The following is an 18,862-nucleotide window of genomic DNA, read 5'->3' as shown; positions in this document are numbered from 1 at the left end:
CACAGTACAAAACAGAGGCAATTTATTTTATTTTTTAAAAAAATTTTATTGATGTATAGTTGATGCACAATGTTGTGTTCATTTCTGCTGTACAGCAAAGTGAGTCAGTTATATATATATATATTCTTTTTCATATTCTTTTCCATTATGGTTCGCCACAGGATACTGAATATAGTTCCCTGTGCTGTACAGTCAGAACTTGTTGTTTATCCATCCTATATACAAAGTCTGCCTTTGCTAATCCTAGACTCCCAATTCTTCCCTCCCCTTACCCCTCCTTGGCAACCACAAGTCCGTTCTCTATATCTGTGAGTCTGTTTTTGTTTTGTAGATATGTTGACTTGTGTCATATTTTAGATTCCACATGTAAGTGATATCATATGGTATTTGTATTTCTCTTTCTGACTTAGTTCACTTAGTATGATAATTTCTAGGTTCATCCATGTTGCTGCAACATGGCATCATTTCATTCTTTTTAATGACTGAGTAATATTCCATTGTATATATATATGCCACATCTTCTTTATCCATTCATCTGTCCATAGACATTTAGGTTGTTTCCACGTCTTGGCTATTATAAGTAGTGCTGCTGTGAACACAGGGGTGTATGCATTTTTTAGAATTATAATTTTGTCTGGATATATGTTCAGGACTGGGACTGCTGGATCATATGACAACTCTATTTTTAGTTTTTTGAGGAACCTCCATACTGTTTTCCATTGTGGCTGCACCAATTTACATTCCCACCAACAGTGTAGGAGGGTTCCCTTTTCTTCACATCCTCTCCAACATTTGTTATTTGTAAACTTTTTAATTATGGCCACTCTGACTGGTGTGAGGTGGTATCTCATTGTACTTTTGATTTGCATTTCTCTAATAATTAGCGATATTAAGCATCTTTTCGTGTGCCTATTGGCCATCTGTATGTCTTCTTTGGAGGAATGTCTGTTTAGTTCTTCTGCCCATTTTTTGATTGGGTTGTTTGTTTTGTTGTTGTTGTTGAGTTGTATGAGCTGTTTCTATGTTTTGGAAATTAAGCCCTGTTGGTCACATCATTTGCAAATATTTTCTCCCAGTCTGTAGGTTGTCTTTTCGTTTTGTTTAAGGTTTCTTTTGCTGTGCAAAAGCTTGTAAGTTTGATTAGGTTCTATTTGTTTATTTTTGCTTTTACTTCTATTGCATTGGAGACTGACCTAAGAAAACATTGGTATGATTTATGTCAGAGAATGTTTTGCCTATGTTCTCTTATAGGAGTTTTATGGTGTTTTGTTTTATATTTAAGTCTTTAAGCCATTTTGAGTTTATTTTTGTGTATGGCATGAAGGTGTGTTCTAACTTCGTTGATTTACATGTAGCTCTCCAACTTTCCCAATACCACTTGCAGAGGCAATTTTTTAAAAGATTCTGAGTATTGATAGCATAAAAACGTTCCCCCATTATCTTTATGTTTTCAACTTCAGGTGGCTCAAATTGACATCTGTTCATAAAACAGAATCTCAGGATAGCAATGATTTAAATTTCAGTTAAAGGCAGTTTAAAAATTAATTTGGCTTTGTAATTCTAAATAAACTTCATATATTCTCAGTGTGAAAAAATTTTCAGGTAGGTAGTTGGTCTTTTCAACTACATGTGTATGTAGAAACAAAAATTGACAGGATTAAAGGGAGAAATAGACAAAAACACAAACTTAGTTGGAGATTTTTAACACCCCTTTCTCAGCAATTGATAGAATTAGGCAACACAATCAAGAAAGATCTTATATAAAATCTGAACAACCCCATCGACCCCCTCGACCTAACAGACATTTATAGAATACCACATCCAACAACTGCAGCATATTTATTCTTTTCAAGCGCTGATGGTACATTCACCAAGATAGACCATATTCTGGGCCATTAAGTGGCTCCTAATAAATTTAAAAGGATAGAAATTATACGGAGTATGTTATCTGATCATAATGGAATTAAATTAGAAATCAATAAGATATTAGGAAAGTCCTAAATATTTAGGCCATGGATCAAAGAAGAAATTAGAAAAAATTTTGAAATGAATGGTTATGAAAATTCAGCATATCAAAAATTATAGGTTGCTGCCAAAAACCAGAGCAAAATAACTTTAAATAATTTAATTAACCATTTAAATAATTAAATTAATAGAAAAGAAGAAAGGTCTGTAATCAGTGACCTGAAGTTCCACCTTGAAAAGCTAAAAAAAGAAGAAAGTAAACCCAAAGTAAGTAGAATGAAAAACTACGAAAAATAAGAAGTCAATGAAATAGAAAACAAACAATAGAGAAAATTAGCAAAGCCAGAGTTGGTTGTTTGAAAAAAATGGACAAAATTTATAAACTTACTAGATTGACAAAGAAAAAGATAAGATTTACCTATATTAGGAATGAAAGAGAGGATATTATTATGGCTCCTACTGATTTTAATAATAAGAGAATATTATGAAATAGAAGACTGATAAGGGGGAACTTCACTTTCTACATAAACCTAGAGCAATCAAAATAGTGTGGTAAAGGTACAAGGATTGATTGATTGATCAATGGCATGGGAAATGTCTTGAAACAAAAGAATTTAGAATGCGATATAGATAGGACCACAAATTAGTGGGGATAAATTAGGCATTTGTCTTACACTGTACACCAATAGATATTATAGATGCATTAAATTTTAAAATGTTAACCATAAAATATTTCAGAAGAAATATAGGTGAATATTTACCAGATCTTAAGGAAGTATTCTCTAAGCATAAAAACAGTGGAAGAAGAGCCAAAAGAAAATAAAGAGGGTTTTGGTTTGGTTACATACAAAATTTTATATGTTAAAAAAATTTAAAGGCAAAATGATAATGTGATATAAAATATTTGCAATAATATGACAAACAGTTAAGATCTTTATTATATAAAGAGCTTATATGTACCAGCAAGAAAATTACTGCCTCAATAGAGATATGGACAGAGTCTATTTGGTGAATAGATAATTCACCGTAAAAGAAATTCAAGTGCCTTATAAAATCTCTGGGAAAAACAGCTTTCCTTATTAATTGTCAAAGAAGTATAAATCTGTGCATAATAGTATATATTCAAGTGTGATTTATATTAGAAAAAAATAGAAACAACCTAAATGTTTTAAACAAAAGAATGATTGAAACTATATTGTATGTCCATATTAGAAGAATATTAAAATGCCATAAAAAGAATAAGGTTTTGGAAGAATAGTTATGTGGAAAAATGCTCATAATGCAATGTTAAGAGGAAAAAATAGAGGACAGAAAACTATGTTTCATGATCCCATTTTTTGAAAACCCTGTTTTACAGAGAAAACGGACCCTCTTGGCAGCAAAACTTTATTTGAACTGACATGAAGCTGTAATACTTTGTATTATTTTTATAGTCAGGAAAGCAGTAACAACAACCTGATTTGTAAAAGGCCTTCAGAATAAAACAAAGTTAATTAGAATTTTAGGTTATATTAATATTCCAAAGTAGGAAGTATCCTTGGTATAATATATATATATTGCCTATTAATATTTTATCTATTGCCAGAGTCAAATCAATAAACCTTATTTTAATATAAGTCAATTATAGTTTTGAAGATAGATCTCTTTTTAATTACAATAATGTGCTATATAGAATGTTGCAATTTTGTCTACTCTAATTATGCTTATTAGAAGAACTAGGCTTTAGAGTCTAATATAAATGCTGTACCTACTGTTCTACTGATTTCATGAGTAATATTTAATGGAAATTATTTTTCAGTATAATGAACATTATTCTGCAGGAAATTTAAATCTTCTCTCATCACAACAAGAAATTGGTAAGTGATTTGAAGTTTGCTATATATAAAACCATGTTAACTTTCACCGTTTGTGTTTAGTTTGTCTCTGATTTTCTTAGGCACTCAGTTTATTCTTTAAAAATAGCCGTTACTTCTGCACCATTCACTAATTATTATTATTATTTTTTAGCAATTTATCTTCTTCTCTCACTACTCTACCAAAACTTGCTTTTTCCAATATTACTAATGACTTACTAATTATCAAACATTATGAGTATTTTATATTTATTATCATATTCAGTCACTTTGCAGCATTTGATATTGTTGACTATTCCCATCTCCCTTCTGGAGTTTTTGGATTTCTTCTTGTCTCGCTGGGGCTTACTTTTTATTGGATCTTCTTTCTTCATTTATCCGTTGATTAATTCATTTATTCAACATATAAAAATAAATATATGTATATATAGTATATTTTATATCAGGTACTGCTTCTGGCTCTGGTGATAGAATAGTGGACAAGAATGCAAAGTTCTCATAGGGTTTATGTTCTAGTGGGAGAAACTGAAAATAGACAATGATTATATGTAAGGTAATGCACTAAAAAACAGTTGATACGGATTTGAATTGGCAGTCAGACTCACTGTCACAATTTTTAGTCTTAGATTTACTTAGCTTTATAGAAAGATACAGGATAGGATATAACAGCATGTACAGCATCTTTATCTTATTGAGAGGCCCACCGGCAACCCAAATAATAAGCTTTCTTTTACTACCTCGTCTACATGGGACATGTAAAGCTGCTATGGACAGAAGGCATGGCGCAGGTAAATCACCTTGACACACAAAAGCTGCAGCCTTGGTTTCCCACCTGAGAGCTAGGAAGGACTATATACCAAGTCACAGGTCCTCTAATTCAGGTGTAGTCCCACCCAGTCGACTAGTCAAACACATCATTATACATTTACCTTAATTCTTATTTTCTAAGAAAACAGTGCTGTGAGGAGTCAGACTCCAAGGTCATTCTTCCAGGTGGGCCTGGATCAGCACAGGCCTGATGTTAACTCTACTCACTTGTGGGGATAAATATTATGAAGAAAACTAAAGCAGAGTAAGGGAAATAGGGAGTATTTGGATTGGGAAGATAGTTGCTGTGTTCCAAGGGAATCAGAGAAGGCATCACTAAAAGGCAGCATTTGAGCAGAGACCTGAAGGAGGTGCAGGTACAAGCTACTGGGATAACTGTTCTAGGCAGAGGGTTCAAAGGCCTTGAGATGGGAGTATGCTCAGCATGTTCATTGAACAGCTTAATTGATATAATTGGAATCAAATAAGGAAGGAAAAACTGTTAAGAAATTAAATCAGAGAAGTTGGAGGGAGAGCAAACCATAGGGGACACTTAGACCATTTAAGGACTTTGGGGTGTTTTTTTTTCTGTTTGAGATGGGAAGCTATTGGAGAGTTTTCAGCAAGGACTGAAATGATCTGACAGGTTTTAAAAGAATTGTTTGGCTGCTATACGGAGAACAGACCATATGGAAACGTGGGGGAGATCAGGGAGATTGATTAGGGAGCTATTGAAGTAATACAGGTGAGAACTGATAATGGTGCGGATGATGTCAGTGGAAGTGGTGAGAAGAGGTCAGATTTTGGTTATTAAGTTTTCTGAAGGTAGAGTTGTAAGGATCTGCTTATGGACTGGATGTAAGGATTAAGAGAAAGAAGGATGATGCCAAGATTTTGACCTGAATAATTTTAAGAATGGAATTAACATCTGTTGAAATATAGAAGGCTGTAGAAGTTAATTTGAGATTGACAAGAGTTTAATTTTAGAAGTGTTATCACTGAAAAGCCTATATTAGATATCTGAGTGAAAGTAAGTAGGAAATTTTATATATGAACCTGGAATTCATTGGGGTGAGGCATAAATTTTGGAATTGTCATAAATGGTTATTAAATGCCACAAGACCAGAACGAATCCAGCAATTGTAGACATTCTTTAAATGCGACTATCTAAAATATTAAATCTATTTACATTCTTCCCTTTGACACTCTCATTTGACACTCAATCACTTCAGCATTTTCAAATATTATAATACATATCTTCCCTCCCTGACTTCTCCTAATTCTCTTAAACTCCTGGACCTTACTTTTCTTAGCCTCCCCCCACGTTTTACTGAGATAAAATTGTCATACACCACTGTATAAATTTAAGGTGTGTTACATAATGGTTTGAAGTACTTATATTGTGAAATGATTCCTGCAGTAAGTTTAGTTAGCATCCATCATCAAATATAGAAACAATTAAAAAATTTTTTTTTCTTCTTTGTTATGAGAACTTTTAGGATTTAATCCCTTAACAATTTTCATATATATAACACAGTAATGTTAACTCTGGCATCATGTTGTACATTACATCCCTAGTACTTATTTATCTTATAACTGGAAGTTTGTACCTTTTGACCACCTTCTCCCAATTTCCCCTCTCCATACCCTCACCTCTGGTAACCACAAATCTGATCTCTTTTTCTGGGAGTTTGGTTTCTTTCTTTTCTAATTTTTTAGTTTCTACTTATAAGTGAGATCATACAGGTCTGACTTATTTCACTTAGCATAATGCCCTCAAGGTCCATCCATGTTGTTGTAAATGACAGGATTTTCTCCTTTTTTATGGCTGAATAATATTTGTATATGTATGTATACATATTTAGGTATCTCACAACTTCTTTATCCATTCATCCATCATTTCACACACAGGTTATTTCCATATCTTGATTATTGTAAATAATGCTGCTATGAACATAGGAGTGCAGATATCTTTTTAAGTTAGTGTTTCATTTCTTTTGGATATATTCCCAGAAGTGGAATTGCTGGATCATATAGTGGTTATATTTTTAATTTTTTGAGGAATTTCCATACTGTTTCCATAGTGGCTTTAGCAGTCTATAATCCCACCAATAGTGCACAAGAGTTTCTTTTTCTGTACATCCTCTCCAACATTTGTTATTTCTTGTCTTTTTGATGATGGCCATTCTAACAGGTATGAGAAGATATCTCATTGTGTTTCTGTTGTTGTTTTTTTCATTTTTTCTTTTTTTTTTTTTGGCTGCACTAGGTCTTCATTGATGCACGCAGGCTTTCTCTAGTTGTGGCAAGCGGGGGCTATTTGTTGTGGTGTGCGGGCTTCTCATTGCAGTGGCTTTTCTTGTTGTGGAACATGGGCTGTAGGTGTGCAGGCTTCAGTAGTTGTGGCCCATGGGCTCAGTAGTTGCGGTGCACAGGCGCTAGAATGCACGGGCTTCAGTAGTTGTGGTGCACGGGCTCTAGAGCATGAGCTCAGTAGTTGTGGTGCATGGGCTTAGTTGCCCCACAGCATGTGGGATCTTCCCGGACGAGGGATCGAACCCATGTCCCCTGCATTGACAGGCGGATTCTTAACCACTGGACCACCAGGGAAGTCCCTCACTGTGTTTTTAATTTGTATTTTCCTAGTGACTAGTGACGTTGAGCATCTTTTAATGTACCTGTTGCCCATTTGTATATCTTCTTTGGAAAAATGCCCATTCAGATTGTTTGCCCATTTTTTAATTGAATTATTTGTTTGTTTGCTGTTGTGTTGTATAAGTTCTTTATATATTTTGGATGTTAACCCTTTATTGGATATATGGTTTACAAATATATTTTCCCATTTTGTAAGTTGTCTTTTCACATTGTTGATTGTTTCTTTTGTTGTGAAGAAGCTTCTTAGTTTGATGCAATCCCATTTATTTTTCATTCTGTTGCTTGTGCTTTAGGTGTCATATCCAATATTGTTGCCAAGACTCATATCAAGGATCTTTTTTCCTATATTTTCTTCTAGGAGTTTCATGGTGTCAGGTCTTACATTTAAGTCTTTACTCTGTTTTGAGTTAATTTTTGTGAGTGATGTAAGGTAGTGGGTCTAGTTTCATTCTTTTACATATGAATATCCTATTTTCCCAGCACCATTTATTGAAGAGACTATCTTTTCTCCATTGAGTATTCTTGGCTCCCCTGTCAAATATCAGTTAATTGTGTGTGCTTGGGCTTATTTCTGGGCTCTCAGTTCTGGTCCATTGATCTATTTGTCTGTTTTTATATCAGTACCATTCTGTTTTGATTACTATAGCTTGAAATCAGGAGTGTGATGCCTCCCTCCTTGTTCTTTCTCAGGATTGCTTTGGCTTTTCTTTTGTGGTTCCATATACATTTTGGATTTTTTTTTCTACTTCTGTAAAAAATGTCATTAGAATCTTGATAGAGATCATCCTGAATCTATAGATGGCTTTTGGTAGTATTGGCATTTTAGCAATATTAATTCTTCCAATCTGTGAACATGGGATACCTTTCCATTTATTTCTGTCTTCAATTTTTTTCACCAGTGTCTTGTAGTTTTCAGAGTAGAGGTCTTTTACCTCTTTGGTTAAGTTTATTCCTAAGTCTTTAATTGTTTTGGTGTAAATGGGATCATTTCCTTTATTCCTTTTTCAGATAATTTGTTAGTGTACAGAAATGCTACTGATTTTTGGATGTTTATTATGTATCTTGCAACTTTAGTGAATTTGTTGTTTAGATATAACAATTTTTTGGTGGAGTCTTTAGGATTTTCTATATATAAAATCATGCCATCTGTAAATAGAAATAATTTTACCTCTTACTTTCCAATTTTGAGACTTTTTATTTCTTTTTCTTGCCTGAATGCTCTGACATGGACTCTCGATACTGTGTTGAATGGGAGTGGACACTCTTGTCTTGTTCCTGATCTTAGAGGAAAAGCTTTCAATCTTTTATTATTGTGTATGATGTTAGCTATGGGCTTATCGTATATAGCCTTTATTATGCTTATTATGTTGAGGTGAGTTTCTTCTATACCTAATTTTTTAAGAGTTTTATCATGAATGAGTTGAATTTGTCAAATGCTGTCTCTGCAACTATTGAGATGATCATATGATTTTTTTCTTTCATTCTATTAATGTGATGTATCATGTTGATTGATTTGCATACATCAAACCATCCTTGCATCCCAGGTATAAGTCCCACTTGAGCATGATGAATGATCCTTTTAACATGCTGCTTAATTCAGTTTGCAAGTATTTTAGTGAGAATTTTTGCATCTATATTCATCAGAGATATTGGTCTGTAGTTTTTTTTCTGGTAGTGTCCTTTTCTGGCTTTGGTATGAAGGTAATGCTGGCCTCATAAAATGAGTTTGGAAATGTTCCCTCTTTGATTTCCTTGAAGAGCTTGAGAAAGATTGACAATTAATTCTTCTTTAAATGTTTGGTAAAATTCACCAGTGAAGTCATCTGGTAGGACTTTATTTATAATTGTATAATTGATATCTCTTTATATCTAAGGCATCTGTTGACATTAAAAACTCAGTATATCTGAAATCAAACTTGTTCTCTTTCTGATATACCTAATGGTCTCTCCATTATTCTAGTTGCCAAGACTCAGAACATCAGTGTTAATTTTAACTTCCTTCTGTGCCTGTGACTACATTCAGCTAGTCATCAAGTTTTATCAGTTCTCTCTCTGAAATATTTATTTTCTTTTCTATTTTCATTATATGGAAATCATTATATTTCAAAGTCTTATTACCATTCACTTGGGCTATTGCAGTAACATTGTGGTTGGTCTTTTCATCCTTTTAGCTTACTTATAGATCATACCCCAATTACTCTCCTTATGCATAATGTTGGCCATCTCATTGCCCTGGTTAAATACCTTTAGTGGCTCCCCTGGAGTAGCAAATTATGCTCCCAGTTTTCTAACCTAGCTCCTAAACCTTTTCTCCTATAAAAATTATCTGTGCTTTGCCCATACTGAAGAACTCACTTCATCCCAAATCTGCCCACACTTTCTTACCCACTTTTTCTTCCTGAAATCCTCAACTTCTATCACTTTCTAACCACCTTTTCAAGACCAAGTTCTCTTCCACAGAACCTTTTATTTTTCCCCTTTGACATTCCATTCCAAAAAGGTCTCTCCCTAAAAGGGCCTAGATGAAGACTATTCCCCAAGCTGCAAAGCTTGGGTCTCTGGTTGCCTAACAGAAAGTAAAGAGGGTATTATCTGAAGACTAAGTAACTGAGTCTATGAAAACTTCCCAGATCAACAACAGATGGACAGCAATTGGAATTGACTTTCCATTAGTCATTTTTAAAACATGGTAAAAGTAAAGTAGCCATATTTAATTAGGTTATTTCTAGGTATACGACTTCTGCACATACTATTACAAATTATAAATTTTAAAGATATTTTTCTGAATTTTTAGTCATCGTTAACATAGAAATAAAATTTATTTTCTATTTTGAAAAAAAAAGCTCTTTCCCTCACTTTTCTGAATGTCTTTTTTAAAATACATTTTTGTATCTATACCATTATTATACACTCATTATTTATGAATATATATAAAACCTTTTCTAATCATAGGTTCTTTGAGGGCAGGGACTCTTGTTTTGTTTACCTTTGAATTCTCCACTGCACCTAGACTACACAGTAATCTTGCACAGTAATCTATTATTTTATTTAAGGTGATCACAGGAGTTTTATGAAGACTTCATATGAACTTCTTTTGTTCTGAAATTAAAATAATGTCAAATTCATTTTTCAAAGGGAGATTCAAGATTTTTAGTTCTTTCTGGATCTATAGCTATGTTATAGCTGTTTTCCTTTGTTTAAGTCTTATGGATATGTACTGAAGTGAGAAAGGGAGAGAGGAAGAACCCAAGGATCAGTCCATCCATCTGTCCATCCCTCCAGCCATCCATCTACCCACCCACCCTATTGCTGGTTGGCTCAGCTTTATTTAGGGTAAAATAACTGAGATATTTGAAAATATATGAAATTTCAAAGTGGCACAAAGTAAATTGTTTTGCTTAATGTATTAATTGAATTGGTTCTCTGTGGAAAAAATATAGATGCTTTAAAAGACTTATTTCAAGTAAGTCTTTGTATTACTGTACATTTAAAATTGTTTAATAGTAATTAAAAATTCTAATTAAGATGTTGAAAATATATTTTTATAATTATAGTCTTAAATAATATAATGAATGAAAAACAATATTTTTCCTTAAAGGCAATTCTGGGAATCATTAACCAAGTAATTCTTTATGTAAAGTTGATTTCAAAAATTCCTTTTAAAACTATAAAATCCTTTTCACTGTTCTGTCAATTTCCTTGAACAGTGCCATAAACAGTATATTGTAGTTATGCAATAAGTAATAGTTGAATAAATTTGACTTATACAATATGTCTCAAATCTAACATTTCTTTCTCCATTCCCTTTTCTATGATTGTAGGTAATGCCAAGCTTTCATCATCTCTTTCCTGTTAGCCCCATTTCTAAACATTTTCCTGTTCCAGGCTTTCTACACATTCTCTCCTGAGTAATCCTTATAAAGCAGTTCAAATCTTGTCATATCTCTGCTTGTAAACTTTTAATGGGTTCATCTTATCTATCAAATAAAGTCCAGATTCTATAGCTGGAAATTCAGCAGTCTTTACAAGCTCATCTTTATTAATTCCATTTTAATAACTCTTTGTTATTTCTCAATGCTTCTGATAAGCTGAATTGACTTCTGTTACCCTTATATTTCCTATGCACACCTATTTCTGTTCCTCTGTGCTATTCTCTCCATTTGAGATTTATTACTCCTCTTTCTACCCTATATACTAGTTCTTTATATACTTGAATTCAAATTACATGAAAGTGGGGTTTAAGTTTGGACCTGTTTAACCTTCCACAGTACAAAGGACAATGCTTTACACATAAGAGGAAAACAGTTAAATATGTGATTCAATGTTAACCTATTTATTGTGTGCAGTATACTGTAATTTGGTAGATTATAACCAAATTAATCATATTATGTAACATGAATAGCATGATATTGTAATATTTATCTTCCTCAGGAAACTTATTTGGGAAACCAGAAGGAGAAGATACCTTTACTTTTTCTTTTCCATCGGACTCTTCAACTCATACATTTGGAGCTGGAAGAGATGATTTTAGTTTTCCATTTCCATTTGAACAGGATCAAAACTCAACACCTTCTTCTGTAAAAGAGTTTTCATCCTCCTCACAAAATACCACACAATTTACTTTTTTTTGAACTAGTTACTAATCTATTGAATTATTTTACTACTCTGTAATCATCTAGGGCAGAAATTTACATTATTAAACTATGAAGACCACTTTCTTTTGATTAAAGAAATAATGGGTTACCATAGTAACATTATTTGATTATATTTATTTAAATATTGAAGGAAATTAAGACTGTCATCTACTTTTGTTTTTATTTGCAGCATTAGCTATCATTTATTTTGGTTTTGATTTTGCAAACTATATTCGTACAGAACCTATGCTTCACTGCTGCAGTAAAAGAGTGGTACTTTAATAATGATCTCAAATAATTTATGTTATTGATAGTGAATAAAATGTGTTATTTTCTTCTAATACAACAAAAATTCAAATATTATCATTTATTCTAATAGCTTTAGTAGAAGGAAATTAAATGTGAAAGGCTAGAGTAATTTCTGAAAATTGGTTGGTTGCATTAATTGTGATACTGTTAATATTTATTTTTGCTTAAACTTTTTTGAAGAACATTTAAAATTTTGTTTCCTGTCTTCAACAAAAAATTCACCTTTATGTTTTATATGTAGTATTTGCTTGTCAATCAATTATATAGCTTAAATGAAGATAATTAAAATTTGATGAAATTATATAAACATAATTGCTCAATATCTTTGTATTTGTGCTTTTTAAAATTAGTTGTATTGTTATCAAGAAATAAAGAGTCTGATCCATATCTAGATGTGTGAGTGCTGAAAGATTTTGAGCCTCACCCTGTTTTCTTCCCCTTCTGCCCCACATCTGGTCAAGCTGGTAAGAAAGCACAGGTGTTTCCTTCTTTGGCATCACTGGGAAGTTCAAACCATGTATAGGAACTTTTGCCATGGCCCACCCCTAACCACCATAAAAACCAAAAGCCAGTCTCCCTCCTCTGCTCTATCAAGCCATTTTCAGACCAGCTTGTGAGGGCTGGTCTGCTCTCCCCAGAAAATGTTATTATATGAGTAATAACTTTTTCATACCCTATTGGAATGTGTGGTGTCATCAATCTCAACATCCAAACCAAATTTTGGGTGAGAATCAATCTTGCTTCTTCAGGGTGTCCATAACATATCACAATTGTATTAAAGTAAACCTTCCCAAACTTTTTAGAAGTCAAAAGGATGGTATAACTAATGATAGAATTTAAGGAAACTTTGGATTGTGTTTTAAAAAACCTTCAACAGTTGGTTTAAAGATGAAAATTTCAGTTAAAAACCTGGAATATTTCTTTTTATACCAACTATTTTTTTTTTAATGTTGCTATCCATTTATTTATTTATTTATTTATTTTTAGAGATAACATACATATTTTATTTAATTAATTAATTAATTTATTTTTGGCTGCGTTGGGTCTTCGTTTCTGTTCGAGGGCTTTCTCTAGTTGTGGCAAGCGGGGGCCACTCTTCATCGCGGTGTGCGGGCCTCTCACTATCGCGGCCTCTATTGTTGCGGAGCACAGGCTCCAGACGTGCAGGCTCAGTAATTGTGGCTCACGGGCCCAGTTGCTCCGTGGCATGTGGGATCTTCCCAGACCAGGGCTCGAACCCGTGTCCCCTGCATTGGCAGGCAGATTCTCAACCACTGCACCACCAGGGAAGCCCCCATTCTAATAGGTATAAAGTGGTATATTGCTGTAGTTTTAATTTGTATTTCCCTAAAGTCTAATGATGTTGAGCATCTTTTCACATGCTTATTTTCCATCTGAATATCTGTTTTCATTAAAAATTTGGGTTGTTTGTTTTCTTATTGTTGAATTATGCAAATTCTTTATGTATTCTGGACACAGGTCCTTTATTTGCAAATATTTTCTCCCCATCTGTGGCTTATCTTTTTATTCTCTTAACAGTGTCTTTCACAGAATAAAAATTTTTAATTTTGATAAAGTCCGATCTATAATTGGAACATGCTTTTGGTGTCATATTTAAAAGCTCTTTGCCAAACCCAAGGTCATAAATTTTTCTCCTATGTTTTCTTTTAAAAGTTTTAGAGTTTTGTACTTACATTTATGTCTGTGGTACATTTTAAGTTTTTATATAAGATGTGAGGTATGTATCAAGATACTTTTTTTTTTGCATCATTTGCTGAAAAGACTACCCTTTCTCCATTGAACTGCATTTGTACCTTTGGCAATAATCAATTTTTTTTCCTTTGGCTGTGCTGTGCAGCTTGTGGGGTCTCAGTTCCCCAACCAGGGATTGACCCTGGGCCACAACAGTGAAAGCCCGGAATCCTAACCACTAGGCAACCAGGGAGCTCCCTGGCAATAATCAATTGACCATGTTTGTATGGGTCTATTTCTGGACTCTCTATTCTTTTCCATTGATTTGTATGTCTGTCCTTTTACCAATACCACATTGTTTTGATTACTGTAGATTTATAATGAATCTTGAGATTGGGTGGTGCAAGTCCTCTAACCTTGTTCTTCTTACTTTTTTTTCTTTTCTAAAATGCTCTTTTTCTTCTTTATTTTTTAAGTTGAGGTATAGTTGATTTACAATATTATGTAAGTTTCAGATGTATAACATAGTGATTCACAGTTTAAAGGTTATACTCCATTTATAGCTATTCTAAAATATTAGCTGTATTCCGTATGCTGTACAATATATCCTTGCAGATTATTTATTTTATATATAGTAGTTGGTACCTCTTAACCCCCTACTCCTATCTCGTCTCTCCCCTCTTCCCTTTCCACACAGGTAACCACTAGTGTTCTCTGTATCTGTGTCTGCTTCTTTTTTTTGTTATATTCACTAGTTTGTTGTATTTTTTAGATTCCACATATAAGTGATATCATACAGTATTTGCTTTCTCTGTCTGACTTTCTTCACTAAGCATAATAACCTCCAAGTCCATCCATGTCGTTGCAAATGGCAAAAATTCATTCTTTTTTATGGCTAAGTTGTATTCCATTACATATATATATATATATATATATATATATATATATATATATATCTCACATTTTCTTTATCCATTCATCTGTTGATGGACCCTTAGGTTGCTTCCATATCTTGGCTATTGTAAATAATGCTGCTATGGACATTGGGGTGCATATATCTTTTCAAGTTCACGTTTTTGTTTTCATATATATACCCAGGAGTGGAATTGCTGGGTCATATGGTAGTTCTATTTTTAGTTATTTTAGGAACCTTCATACTGTTTTCCATAGTGACTGCACCAGTTTACATTCCCACCAACAGTGTACAAGGGTGCTCTTCTCCACGTCCTTGCCAACATTTGGTTTTTGGGGTCTTTTTGATGATAGCTACTCTTGCAGATGTGAGGTGGTATTTCATTGTGGTTTTGATTTGTATTTCTCTGGTAGTTAACGATGTTGAGCATCTTTTCATGTGCCTGTTGACTATCTTTGTGTTCTTTGGAGAAATATCTATTCAGGTCTTCTGCCCATTTTTTAATCAGGTTTTTTTTTTTTGGCATTGAGTAGTATGAGCTGTTTATATTTTGAATATTAACGCCTTATCAGTCATATCATTTTGCAAATATTTTCTCCTATTCAGTAGGTTGTCTATTCATTTTGTTGATGGTTTCCTTTGCTGTGCAAGAACTTTTAAGTTTAATTAGGTCCTATTTGTTTATTTTTGCTTTTTTCCCCTTTACCTTAGGAGACAGATCCAAAAAAATATTGCTATGATTTATGTCAAAGAGTGTTCTGCCTATGTTTTCTTCTAGGATTTTTATGGTTTCTGGTCTTACATTTAGGTCTTTACCCCATTTTGAGTTTTGGTATATGATGTTAAAAATGTTCTAATTTCATTCTTTTACATGTAGCTGCCCAGTTTTTCTGGGACCACTTACTGAAGAGACTATCTTTTCTTGCCCCCTTTGTCATAGATTCTTTGACTATAAGTGTGTGGGTTTATTTCTGGGCTCTCTATTCTGTCCCATTGATCTGTGCGTCTGTTTTTCTGCCTGTACTATACTGTTTTGATTTTTGTACCACTTTGTTCTTTTTAAAAATTATTTTAGCTCTTCTAGTATTTTGCCTTTCCATATATATATTTTTTTTAAATTAATTAATTAATTAATTTATTTTTGGCTGTGTTGGGTCTTTGTTGCTGCATGCAGGCTTTCTCTAGTTGCAGAGAACGGGGGCTACTCTTCATTGTGGTGCATGGGCTTCTCATTGTGGTGGCTTCTTTTGTGGAGCACGGGTTCTAGGGGCGTGGGCTTCAGTAGTTGTGGCATGCAGGCTCAGTATTTGTGGCTCGTGGGCTCTAGAGCGCAGGTGCAGTAGTTGTGGTGCAAGGGCTTAGTTGCTCCGCGGCATGTGGGATCTTCCTGGACCAGGGCTCCAGCCCGTGTCCCTTGCATTGGCTGGTGGATTCTTAACCACTGTGCCACCAGCAAAGTCCCTCCATATATATTTTTAATCAGCTTGTTAATATTTTTAAATGCCTGTGGGATTTTAATTGGGATTGAATTAGACCTATAGTTGCAACATTTTACCAATTTTGAGTCCTTCAGTCCATGAACATGGTGTATTTCTCTATTTACTTACATCGTCTTTGATTTCCTTTATCAATATTTTGTAATTTTCATAATGCAAATCCTGCACATATCTTGTTGGATTTATACTTATTTTTCTTTTCTTCTTTTTCAGTTTTTGTTACTATTATAAGTGATGTTGCTTTTTGATATTTTATTTTGAATGCCCATTATTTATTGCTAGTATATAGAAATAATTGATTTTTATATTAACCTTATATCCTGTGATCATGCTAAACTCACTTAGTAGGTCTAGTAGCTTTTTTGTAGATTCTTTGGAATCTTCTATGTAAGCAGTCATGTTGTCTGCAAATGGAGACAGTTTCATTCCTTCCTTTTCAACACATGTGCCTTTTATTTCTCTTTCTTACATAATGTCACCAGATAGGACTTCCAGTAGGATGTCGAATAGGGGTGGGGAGAGAGGATATCTTCACTTTGTACCTAATCTTAGGGGGAAGTTATTCAGTATTTCACCATTAGGTGTGATGTTAGCTGTGGGTTATTACATAGGTGCCTTTATCAGGCTGGAAACATTCCCTTCTATTCCTAGTTTGCTGTTAATTTTTAATATGAATTGCTGTTGAATTTTGCCAAATTATTTTCCTGCATCAATTTATATGATCATACTGTTTTCTTTTTCAGTCTATTAATATTATGAATTACATTGACTTCTTTTAAAATATTGAACCAGCCATACATTCCTGGGATAAACGCTGATGTATTTTCCTTTTTATTTATTCTGATTCAATTTGATAATATTCTATTGAGGATTTTTGCAATGTTCATGAGAAATTCTGATCTGTAGTTTTCCTTTCTTTTATTATCTTTATCTGGTTTTGGTAATAGGGTATTAGTAGCCTCATAAAATGAGTTAGGAAGTGTTCTATCCTCTTATTTTCTGGAAGATTATGTAGAATTTTTTTTTCTTAGATTGTTGGGAAAACTTTCAAGTGAAACCATTTCAGTCTGGGGTTTTCTGTGTTAGATAGTTTTAAAACTATGAATTCAGTTTCTTTAATAGAGGAATATTCAGGTTATCGATTTCTTCATGAATAAATTTTGGTAGTTTGTGTCTCAGAAAGTTAGTCCATTTCATCTAGAGGCTTATCAGTGTTACTATTTTTTCCCCCTAAAAATACCTTTTAGTATCATTGATTTTTCTCTATTTTTGTTTTCAACTGCGTTGATTTATACTCTTTATTATTTCCTTCCTACTTTTTGCTATGGCTTTAATTTTCTCTTTTTCCTTTAGTTTCTTAAAATGGAAGCTTGTATTACTGATTTAAGACCATTCTTCTTTTCTTATAAGCACTTAACGCTATAAATTTTCCTCTAAGCCCTGCTTTAGCTATATCCCTCAAATTGCAATATGTTTTATTTTAATTCTCACTTAGATAAAAATATGTTTAACATTCCTTTGAGACTTACTTTGGTACCCGTGGGTATTTAAAAGTTTGTTGTTTAATTTCCATACATTTAGGGATTTATAGATATCTTTCTGTTATTAATTTCTAGTTTAATTTCATTATGACCAAAGAAATACTTTGTATGATTTCTTTTCTTTTAAATTTGTTAATTATTTGTTTTATGATGCAGAATATGGTGTATCTTGGCGTTTATGTCAAGCTTACTGGTTTTCTGTCTAGTAGTTGTATCAAGTACTGAGAGAGAAATATTGACGTCTTCAGCTACTGTTGTGGATTTTTCTCTCCTTTCAGTTCTCAGTTTTTGCTTCATGTATTTTGAAGCTCTGTTGTTATATATATACACATTTAAGATCATGTCTTATTAGAGAATGACCCTTTTATCATTACACAATGCCCCTCTCAAGTCTACTTTGTCTTATATTAATATAGTTTACTTTTGGTTAATGTTTATATGGGATATCTTTTCTCATCCTTTTGACTTTAAATTATTTATGCCTTTGTATTTAAAGAAGGTTTCTTTGTAGACAACATATAGTTGGGTCTTACTTTTTTATCCAACCTGATCATATCTTTTTGTTGATATGTTTAAGCCATTCAGATTTAAGGTGATTATTGATTGTTGTATTAAAATCTACCACCTGGCTTTTTTTTTTCACTTGTTACATGTGTTCTTTGTTTCTTATTTCCTCTGCCTTTTCTTGAGTTAACTGAGTTTTTAAAAATATAATTCCATTCTATTTATTCTATTGAATTATTTTGTATGCCTCTTTGTAAATTTTTTTTCTGTTTCCCTGGGGTTTACAATATATGTCTTTAATTAATCAGAGTCTACCTTCAAGTACTATTATACCACTTCATGTGTAGTGTAAGGATCTTATGACAGTCTATTTCCAATTCCCTTTTATCCCTTGGGCTATTGTGTTCATACATTTTACTTTTACATATGCTATAAACAGACAATAACACATCACTACTATTTTTTCTTGAGTCAGTTATCTTTTATATAAATT

The 18,862-nt window shown here is 33.1% G+C and overlaps 1 protein-coding gene across 1 annotated transcript in view; it reads left to right on the top strand.

The window, feature by feature from the left end:
- Positions 1-12,038, top strand: part of C3H14orf39 (chromosome 3 C14orf39 homolog) — a 50,592-nt gene extending 38,554 nt beyond the window's left edge. The window contains exons 17-18 of the mRNA XM_007192950.2: positions 3,764-3,821; positions 11,712-12,038. Coding sequence (XP_007193012.1) covers positions 3,764-3,821; positions 11,712-11,911 — 258 coding nt within the window. The 3' untranslated portion in view covers positions 11,912-12,038. The remainder of the gene's footprint in view (positions 1-3,763; positions 3,822-11,711) is intronic.
- Positions 12,039-18,862: the final 6,824 nt, after the last annotated feature.

The sequence above is a fragment of the Balaenoptera acutorostrata genome, chromosome 3 (assembly GCF_949987535.1).
Source record: "Balaenoptera acutorostrata chromosome 3, mBalAcu1.1, whole genome shotgun sequence".
NCBI classification, from domain to species: Eukaryota; Metazoa; Chordata; class Mammalia; order Artiodactyla; family Balaenopteridae; genus Balaenoptera; species Balaenoptera acutorostrata.
Note: the sequence above shows the minus strand (reverse complement) of the source record. Positions and strands in the feature narration are given on the sequence as shown.